Source organism: Genypterus blacodes, unplaced genomic scaffold, assembly GCF_046128005.1.
Source record: "Genypterus blacodes isolate CSIRO-AG114 ecotype Tasmania unplaced genomic scaffold, CSIRO-AGI_Gbla_v1 ptg000017l_1, whole genome shotgun sequence".
Taxonomy (NCBI): domain Eukaryota; kingdom Metazoa; phylum Chordata; class Actinopteri; order Ophidiiformes; family Ophidiidae; genus Genypterus; species Genypterus blacodes.
The window spans coordinates 6709831-6720000 of NW_027466831.1; the positions used below are offsets into that span (position 1 = coordinate 6709831).

The window sequence follows — 10170 nt, forward strand, 5'->3', positions numbered from 1 at the left end:
TTTTATGTAATAATATAGAAAGAGTTGATAGTGATGACCTGATGACTTTCTGCTGAGATAAAACAGCTAAATACACTCTCAGGTCTCATTGCATTTCTTATTCAATCTTATAACCTCTTTAATTAAATCACTTTCTACATCTGTTCTCCTTTGCATCAGCACTAAAAGTTGCAAAAATGCTCCATTCCACCTTATAACATACTTTTACATTCTGACACATTCTAAACCAGTTTTGAATATTAATGTTGATGGTTGTGTGACTGTTTCTATATATATCTTCTCTTTTTGTTTTTCACCACAGCCTATGATGCGATCTGTAGCTGCCTACACTGCTGTTTGACATCATCCTGCAAAACCTGGAAAAAACAACAACCTTAAACCGAGAGCATCAAACCAACAACACTGATGTCATCGAGGGCTCTGCATCCACACTACTGTGCCGTGTTTACTCAACCTTTGGCGGCCGTGGCTTTCTGCTGTTGCCCTGTCTGTCACCCTATTGTTTCAATTTACTTGAACATTACATTGCCTATTTTGCTTCAGGGTCTCAGTTCTTCTTTCTGTCTCTCTGTCTGGCTCTGAAAAAAAGTGAAACAACAATAATAATAATAAATACACAACCTTCTTGTGTACTGTATGTGCACTGTCATGTCAAATGCTTTCTTCAATAAAAATATACTAAAGGTGAGTTGAGTCCCTCTTTGGTGTCTAAAGCCATTTCTCTAACTGCTCGATAGGTAAACTGCCACAAACCTGAGTTCCTATCAGGTCACACTGATGGTGTTTCCCTTATGAAAACACTGTCAGATCGTTGGCGCAGCTGTGCTACCTGCACAAAATACACTTATATACACACAGATATACACACAGCACCCATACAAAAATACACCAAAATCAGATGAGTCTTGAAAAATCTGCACCCTCATCTGCGTAGCTGTGGTCCCAGCATGACTTTATTGATAAAGTTGACGATGGCCACTGCTGGTTGCTCCGGGTCTATCTCTGCAAAGAGGTGACACACATTCTCTGTAGCACTGCCCGTCCGCCTCGCCACAAAGCCAAACATCCTAAAGGGAGAACAAGGCACGACTGGTGAAAATAGAAGCGTAAACAAAATTGTGCATGTGACAGAAAGAAACCAGAATTTGTCTTTCAAAGATTTGTGAATAACAGACCTGATGGCCATGCTTACATAGCACAATATCACCAAATATAACAACACACATATGTAACACACAGCGACACAAGCACTTACTTGCTGGACCTGCTATCAGAATTATTCCACCTGATGCACGGGCACACAAACAGAGACAGAGACAAACACACTGATTTACATGACCAGCCGCTATTCATTCACCTTCCATAGAAATAAAGCAGACAAGCGAAGTCACAAACAGAGCTTATATTAAAAAAATATAAGTCAGGATGAACAGATTTGTGCAGCCACATCAGACACACAGATTGATTTGCCTCTGCTAAAGAAACAGAGCTGTAAAATATTCAGGCAGTTGTGTTTATCGACCGAAGTTAACTACAGTGACGGTGTGTGTGTGTGTTTGTGCCTGATGCTCCTCAGCGACTCACCTCTGATCTTGGGGGTCAATACTGCTGAAGGTCACAGTGTTGATCGGGTAGTGTCTCCTGAAAAACAGCCTGTGGAGACACAAGAAGTTATATAGCTTTGGCATCATACAGTTTAATACATACATATAATGTATAGCCAGGCGCTCCAGATACACACACTGTGTTTAAACTGTGTTATTGTTGCTTGAAGGTAGTGTAGTGACGGACCTTCTTTTGCTGTCGGTCAGAGTGACTCCCTGAGCAGACACTTTAAAGTGGACCATTGTTGCTACTGGGCGAGGGCTTAGAGCCAGAGTGCATTTAGTTGCCTTGGAAACTGCTTCAGGCCCCGTCAGTGATTCGGTTTCCACGGAGTTTAGGTAGAGTACGTTGCAGGCTTGGGAATAACACAGAGAGAAGATGAGTTAACAAATATGAAACATACAGAGCTACATTATTGTGACTGTTGTGAGAATGTGTGACTGGCGCTCCCCCTGCTGGTAAACATCAGAACTGCAGCTTTAAGGAGCTGCAGGAGATCTTAACTTCCTCTATTCACATTTGCATAAGAAAACCATCAGCCGTGTTAACTACCTGCTCCTTGTTTGAGGAGGTCAGCGGCTGTGCTGGTGCTGGTGCTACTTTGCATCTCCTGAAGCTCTCCGATCAGATCTGAAATGTCAGAATTCAGCAGCGAACACACACACACACAAACATTTAAACGCAATATATGCACATTGAACCTGCAAAATGTTTCCTAGAAAAAGACTAAATTATGGAGGGTGCAGTTCTTTTTCTTAGCAAAAGCTCTCACACTTTATTTTCATCTTATGCCCTAAAATGTTATTGTCTTCTCTTCTCATTTGATTTTTAACATTCTTCATATCAAACTGTAATTATATGATAATGACCTTTTTCTGGGATGCGAAGGGCACATGGTAAGGAGATGGGAGTGATTGAATGCTGGTAAACCAGAGCAGATAAACTTCCTGAAAGAAAGAGAGTAAGAAAGAGGAGGCAAGAAAGGTATGGAAAGGAGACAAAAGAGGAAGCATTAGTTCATCTAATTCCCCTGGCTTGCAGTTGAAAACCAACTGTGCGTCCGCCACATAACTGACCGAAGTAGGACTCGTTCTGACAGCCCTTGATCTTCACTCCCCGTGGCCCCGTCTCAATCAGGAAGTGTCTCACCAGCTGTTCCAGAGGATCCCCTGGGAGAGAGGAGAGCAGGGTGAGAAGGTAGAGAGGGAGGATTAAAACCTGTCAAACTGTCACACACTGCCTAATTTGATCCAGAGTGGCCTTCATTACTGTTTTCACCACAGGCAAATTCTACTAAAATTACAATGATAATGTAATCTACCTTTGCTGCCCGTTATGTTTGCATTGGGGGGCGGCGTTGCCACCTTGAGGGCCAGGCCGTAGGCTCCGTGGAAAGAGTTGCTGTCTCTGATGAGGAAGGATCCTGGTTCTTTGTCCTTCAGCACAGCTATTGCTACAGTAGGGAACACACAGCAGAGTTAGGATGCTGTTGTGCAAAAACAGAGGAAATAGCGATGAAAAATCAATGATCTTGGTAAGGATTGTTGTATTTCACATCATCTTCCATTTAAATCTCACCTTGATCTCTGGAGATGCCTGGCTTGTACCAGTATTTGGAGCTGTCTTGGACAAACTTGGGATTGACCCTGACGTCTGTCTCTTCCTTACAGCCGGACGGCGTGGACTCTTGTTTGTGCTCTCCCACAGAGGGCGAGAAGGTGACGTGGTGGGGATTGGTGGGGGAAGAGGCTAACGTGGCCCGCAGGAGAGAGCTGTGTCCATTCAGGGACCCTGGTGTGGATGAGAGACGTTTTTTCTCTGGAAGCGGAGGCTGAACGGCAGGAATGGTGATTGCGGTGTAGCCCGTGTATGGGACGTGGGGGACATTAAGCAAAGGGTAGTAATAGGACGCTAAAGGGAAAGTTGGCGTGTTATATCCATCCGGGACAGGTGAAGGTGGTTTGGGGTCGGCTAAACTGTCTCTGTCTGGAGTCAGACTCTGTCCTGCTGTGTCGGAGCGCTGAGGAGAAGATCGACGCTCCGGTGAACTGAGGGAAGAGTTCGGGGAAGAGCGCGTGGAACTGAGTCTGGAAGATGGGTTCTGAAATACTCCTCTGCTGATGTCAGACTGGGAGTCACCAGGAAGTGCAGAGCCATTGAGATGCAGTTGGACCGGGGAGACTGCATGGATGGAAGTGTGATTGATGACAGCGGTCTGGGTTGAAGTCTCAGTTTGGGAAGATCCCTCTGAACTCCCTGTAACCTTGGCGGCGCCATCGTTGCCATCAGAGCTCAAACATGGAGACGGTTGACTTGATGCGTCTGTGGAGTTTCTGGATATGTGGCCACTTTGACTGTGCGCTGTTGTTTCTGTTGCTGCTTGTTTGGTGATCTTGCTGCTGTTTGTGTTGGATTCCTGTGGCACAGAAACTGAAGCTTCTTGGCTTTCGGAAGAACTATCAGCCGTCACACTGAGGGAGAGATGGAACATAGATGGAAAGTAGGATTATGAAACACACATCCAGGGAAATATTTGATTATATTTCCAGCTGGTAGATGGAAAAATGGAATGAGCGTCACAATTTGAGAGTTTTTGTACAGTTGAACACAAAATTTCACTCCTAACAAACAAACATATTGTTATGTACTCACCTGTCTTCAGTGTGTGTTGGACTGTTGCTACCAATGACTGTGTAGTCATGATCAGAGTCCAGTCCAGGCGTGCTTGACTGGCCATTAGAATCTGATTTAGCCTCTGAACCCTGAGATATGTTGTCCTCCACATCCGCCCTGTCATTCCCCCCTTTCAGAGTTTCCAGTGAAAAAGATCAGATGACAAAGAAATGAGGGAAAATGAAAGCAGTTATATAAGCAGTACTAAAGAACACATTATTATTATCGATATCGATTTTTCCGTCATTTACCTTTGTTATGCTCCACATGCTGCTGATCTCTGGCACCAGGCGTTGCCTCAGGTAGTCTGTTTTTCCCAGAAGTGGGGCTGTTAGTGGGTAGTGGAGAGGCTGATCCAGACTGGTACCCTGAGGCGTAACCACGGCTCTCATGGCTCTCAGCAGGGGACGACTGATAGGGCGGCGAGCAGGGGCAGGAGTGGCGGGGCTGCGGAGGGGTGTGGTACCCGCTACTGGCTCCGTCCCTCACATCTATTAGAGACTGGGGGCTTGAGAAGGCCTGGTGAGGTCCCGGGGCGAATTTAGATTGGTCCGAGTTTGGACTCTGCTCCAAAGGGGAGTGGCAGATACGATACGGTGGCACAGCTGATTTGCTCTGCCAGAACTGGGCCTCTCGTGCCATTTCCCAAGGGTTTTCAGTTTCCCACAGCGGAGGACCTTCTCTCGTTCGTTGGGACCAGTGGGGGTTTTCTGACTGGTCTTGGTGCAGAGGGTGGAACGATCTGACTGAGGCTGATTGGCGCTCTCGCCTGCTGGAGCAGTCCTGGCACGGACAACCAGAAGAAGGGGTTGGCGGGCTGAAGAATATTTCCCTGTATGGGCTTGAGGGCAGCGACTGATGGGAGAGATGAGAAGTGGGGCCATGGCTTGGATAATGGAAGAGGTGACACTCTTCTCCAGGGCAGAGTCTGTTTGAGGCGGGGAGGGTGTGGCCGCGTGGATGGGTGTGGTCAGGGGCGGAGTAAGGATAGCATGGCCTGTGGAGACAGGGCAGCGGTGGAGGTGGGCGTTCCCATGGCAACTCTGGTAAGGGGTGAGCACTATGGCGGTGGCAGAGTTCCATATGAGTGAGATGAGGAGGAGGGGACACAGGTTTGGACGGTAACGCTGGCAGAGTTTGACTCTTTGGATTTTTTTTCCTGCTGTTGCAACGTCCCACACAGTGACCATTAGACAGGCAGGGCTCTCTCTCCCTCTCCCATGCTGCGTCGCCACGCTGTGTGCCCCCTTGACTGCAACACGGGTGCTCTCGCCTCACACCACCCGGGCTGGATGGGTCTCCGTCATCCAAAATTGCCGTTTCCCTGTCCCTTTCTTTCCCCTTTGCTTTGTCTCTCACTCTCTCTTCTCCTGCGGCGGCGGAAGTGTTGTCCTGATTATCGGATTGGCTGGACTCAGAGCTGAGGGGGGAGAGCTGGGGGAGGCTGGGAGGCTTCACTGTAGGGCTGCTAGGGAGGCAGCCATTGGGCGATGCTGTTGCAGCGGTTGAGCCTGGCCCACGGCGCTTCCTCACCTGTGCGTAGAGACTTCCATCTAGAGGACCCCTCGTATGAGAGATATCTGTTAGAGACGGGAGAGGGAGGAGTGTGACCATCAGAGGTCAATCTGTGGCTATGGTGCTGTTAGATTTTCAAATATGTGTGTGTGTGTGTGTGTGTGTGTGTGTGTGTGTGTGTGTGTGTGTGTGTGTGTGTGTGTGTGTCTTACTTTCCAAACTGTCCTGGTGGTGCAGGTTGAAGTTCTCATAGGAATCCCATCTCACCACAGCGTCTGATGTGTTGTAGTCCACTTTGATGGACGGGTCATTCTTGCGGTATTCTTGGCCTGGAAGGAGGCATTTTAATTTGAGACAGGTGAAAATGTTGATAATAGGAAAACATATACCACATGCCAAAGGAACACACAGACGAGAATACACACCTTTCATTTTGTCAGGGCCGCTGGAAAAGATAAACTCGACCGTGGCGTCCGGGGGAAACCTGTCATCTACAGAAAGACCAGCAGGAAATATAAATATTGGTGTTCATGTACGACAGATCTTTGTTCCGTTATGATATGAATGAATAGACAGAAAATGGCAAATCAAATAGAGACGCAACACGCAGAGCATGAAAGGAAAGCAGCATCTGAGGGGAGGATCAGCCAAATGTAGCTTTCTGTGTCTCTCCTTTGATTCTGATATGATTGTTCAAGTGTTGCTAATGCTATTTATACATTATGGGCCGTGAACTGTGAACGTTCATCTGTTGTAAGATTGCTTCCTACCGAGCCAGGCGGAAGTATTTCTGTTTCATTTCACCTGACGCTGTCATTTGCCATCAGTTTCAAAATGCGCACATAATAACATGGCTCCTCTCATCTTCTTCCTCTGTTATGCTTTTTTTAAATGGAAATCAAATGAAATACGGGAGCCTGTGTGCTCATGCTGTACCTGTGCTGGCCTGGTCCAGTTCAGACTTGCCAAACCACAGCTGGGCCCCATGAACGGTACACGTGTGGAACTGGACACGGAACAGCACCTCTCTCTCTGCTGAACGAGTCCGCCGGTGGTAACACTTCACCTGCAGAGAGACACGGGGGAGAGAGACACGGGTGAGAGAGACACAGGTGAGAGAAACACGGGTGAGAGAAACACGGGTGAGAGAGACACAGGAGAGAGAGAGACAGGAGTGAGAGAGGCACAAGTGAGAGAGACACAAGTGAGAGAGAGACAGGAGTGAGAGAGACACGTGAGAGAGACACGGGTGAGAGAGACACGAGTGAGAGAGAGACACGGGTGAGAGAGACACAATTGAGAGAGAGACACGAGCGAGACAGAGACGGTGTAAGGCTGTCCATGCTTTCAGAGCGTGTTGCTGCCATGGAAACTAAACAACCCTCTGAGATAAGTAAAGCATCTGTGTGTGTCTGCGTCTGTCAGGCTCACTCTGATCCTCTTAATGATAAATGCCAGACGTTATGAGAGCATAATGAAGTCAGGACCGGTCGCTTAAGTGCAATAATTATTTGAACTTCAGATCTGCAGAGCAATTTTATAAATAACGTCAGAGAGAGAGAGAAGGAGAGAATAAGTGAGAGGGAAGGAAGTGATTACTGGATTTGAATATAATAGCAGATAATTGCTGCGTAAGTGATCCGTGTGTGAATGTGAATGGACAGGATTACATTTAAATATGACAGCAAGGTCTGTCTCACCATGATGTCTCCCTTTAGTAGCAGCGCTGGCTCCATCGTCACACACAGCTTCCTCGCCCTGGAGCTCTGAGGGTCACTGGACACACACAGACACACACACACGCACATGCACACAATCGTAAATATTGAACACACCAAAAAGCGGTCAAAACACGTCTGGGGTGGGTGAAACAACATTAACTTGAACGTAAGCACAGACCAGCCTACATCTAAACACAGACAGCTTCCTGCAGAGTCTGTCTGAGGGGGAGGGGACAGAAAGACCCCAGACGTGGTGCAAATGGACAACTGACCATGTACTTACTAAACGCCTGACGTGTAGACCAGCTGCAGCGACTGATAGATTTTCAGGAAAGGATAGAAACCTGCAGAAACCCGGAGGAGAAAACAATGAAAGAGAGAGATGAACACAGACAAAGGCGCCATTGTCTGTTTTCTATGAATGGGCGGAAGCGCTTTCTTCTCACTATCCCGAACAGAGCGCCAGAGCTATTACGAGATGAGTTTTGGCAGAACTGACCTCCCCCTGTCTGGAAGTTGGGCAGTGAAGGAATGAGGATCTGGTGGAGGAACAGAGGGCTGCTGTTCATTTTAATGGACCCGGACAGCAGACCACCAAAGTAGTAGATGTACCTGAAGAAGGAGGGAGGTGAGGGAATGAAAAAGGGACGAGACGAGGAGATGAAAACCAAAAGAAGTTGAACAGAGTGAGCGACAATGCAGGGGTAGATGTGTGAGTGTCACACCTGTTCTGAGACGGCTGGAGAGAAGAAGTGACTTTGTCCTCGCAGAACTTCCTCATAGCCAGAGTGGTGAGAGCCTGGTCCGCTCTGTGGACACAAAACATGTTAGCACACACATGTCACAGAAACTCTTTTTTGCTTGGGTATTATTATTATTATAGTGTTTTACAGAATACATCCTGTCTGTTTGCAACTCTCTCTACCAATCCACTCGACACTGAAATTGGCAATAACCAACATTTTGGGTGTTTTAAGTCCAACAAAGACAATTTTCCTATTGTTTAAGTTTCACTCATTGTGGTCAGGGAGGATTTTGATCATGATGAGAACAAACTTTGAGTGTGACAAAGTCATTTAGATGGTTGTACTATTTGGTGTCAGACAAACAGTCATATGTGTGTTTGTAAGACAGGGATCCAGTTCCTTTTGATTGGTGGTCAATGTGGTTCATTCCTCATACACACACGTGTTATTAATAATGATGCATATTACCCAGCTGATATCTTGTTGTAGTGCATGTAGGCTGCGACAATGACTCCTGTTTTCCCTTTGTTTCCCTGCCAGAACAAGAATCAAGAGAAGAAAGAAAGTTAACTTGTTTTGCCACTATTTTATACTTTCTAGTCAAGTCAAGGTGAATTTATTTGAGAAAATGAAGAAAAATAGAAGAATGGAAGAAAAATGTGCCCTGACCTTGCAGTGGAGGACCACCACATTTTGGGGGTCAGAGGTCAGCCAGGTCTCCATGGCCTTACATACGGCACAGATCCTGTCCAGGGGTGGAGCGTGGAGATCTGGCCAGCCGTAGTCCTGAACCTGAATCACAGAGGAGCCCGGAGAGTCAAGGGTTTAAATCCCGACGGCTTTCCACCCGTTCATGTTATGAAATTGTACGGGGAAAATGTAGAAAACATTAATCAGCGTGTAATCTCTTGTTTTGTACCTTTGGGTTCAGTCTGTTGATGTCGTGTCTCTTCTCGGATAAATTCAGGAGCTAGAAGTGGCAGAGAAACATTATAAGTGTTTGATTTCTCATCAGCCCATATCACAACCTTGCGACTCACAGTCTCGCCTCCTATGTCTTCTATTTCGGACTAACCAGGAACTTGTCTTGGTGCTTTGATTTGAGCATGGCGGCCACTTCCTGCAGGTTTCTGCGGTACCGCTGTTCGTCCAGGTCCGGCAGGAAGAACACAGAGATGATCCTCTCTGTGATGTAGGTGAGGTCGAAGTCATAGTGACGCTCCATCACGTGCTCCATCACTCGTTCCACACTTTTACTCCTGCGTATCGACAGAATGCAGCTTTCATCACAGCACAACAGAAAGCCATTAAGGAATCAATGTTTATTTTGTTTTGCTTTTTGTCTTGTTCCTATTCATGGACTCTGCATTAAGCACCTTGGTAAGGAGCCTCTCTTCTTCTGCAACGTCGATTTTGTGGAGCCGTGCTGATAGAGGGAGAGAAGGGAAAATCATTGAAAGTGTTTTGGTTGCATTATCTTATCTTATCTTAAAACTGTTTCATAACAAATCCACGTTTCTTCTCACCAGGTCTGTGCTTGAGATGCAGGTGGTTTTCACCTGTAAAGAGAAGTGAACACTGGGTTACAAAAGCGCACACACACATACACAAACACACACCAGCCCCCCCCCCCCCCCCGCCAAGTCATGTGTTTGCTGTCGGTTGTGTTCCAGCAGCAGAGATGATGAAGGGGTGAGGGGTGGATAAAGAGGAGGGAGAAGGGCGATAGGAGATAGAGGAGAGTGAGATTCATTCTCTCTCTCTCCTGCTGTCATGTGCAGCAGCTGGTTTGCAGATGAAGCTGTCAGCACAGATTCGGCGAGTCCACATGAAGCGCTCTGACACACACACACACACACGCAGAGAGAGTGAGTGAGTGAGTGAGTGAGTGAGTGAGAGAGAGAGAGAGA

The 10170-nt window shown here is 46.9% G+C and overlaps 1 protein-coding gene across 2 annotated transcripts in view; it reads right to left on the reverse strand.

Moving 5' to 3' along the window:
- Positions 1–545: 545 nt before the first annotated feature.
- LOC142991189 (tensin-2-like) overlaps positions 546–10170 on the reverse strand; it is a 23748-nt gene continuing 14123 nt past the window's right edge. For both annotated transcript variants that reach the window (XM_076141226.1, XM_076141227.1), the window contains 24 exons: positions 9787–9819; positions 9637–9686; positions 9336–9519; positions 9180–9230; positions 8930–9052; positions 8729–8793; positions 8240–8323; positions 8014–8126; positions 7798–7858; positions 7494–7569; positions 6730–6859; positions 6219–6284; positions 6006–6122; positions 4530–5858; positions 4258–4408; positions 3184–4076; positions 2927–3058; positions 2682–2774; positions 2475–2552; positions 2158–2235; positions 1792–1960; positions 1585–1653; positions 1256–1285; positions 546–1067 (listed from right to left, as the gene is read on the reverse strand). In XM_076141226.1, coding sequence (XP_075997341.1) covers positions 923–1067; positions 1256–1285; positions 1585–1653; positions 1792–1960; positions 2158–2235; positions 2475–2552; positions 2682–2774; positions 2927–3058; positions 3184–4076; positions 4258–4408; positions 4530–5858; positions 6006–6122; positions 6219–6284; positions 6730–6859; positions 7494–7569; positions 7798–7858; positions 8014–8126; positions 8240–8323; positions 8729–8793; positions 8930–9052; positions 9180–9230; positions 9336–9519; positions 9637–9686; positions 9787–9819 — 4320 coding nt within the window. In that variant the 3' untranslated portion in view covers positions 546–922. The remainder of the gene's footprint in view (positions 1068–1255; positions 1286–1584; positions 1654–1791; positions 1961–2157; positions 2236–2474; positions 2553–2681; positions 2775–2926; positions 3059–3183; positions 4077–4257; positions 4409–4529; positions 5859–6005; positions 6123–6218; positions 6285–6729; positions 6860–7493; positions 7570–7797; positions 7859–8013; positions 8127–8239; positions 8324–8728; positions 8794–8929; positions 9053–9179; positions 9231–9335; positions 9520–9636; positions 9687–9786; positions 9820–10170) is intronic.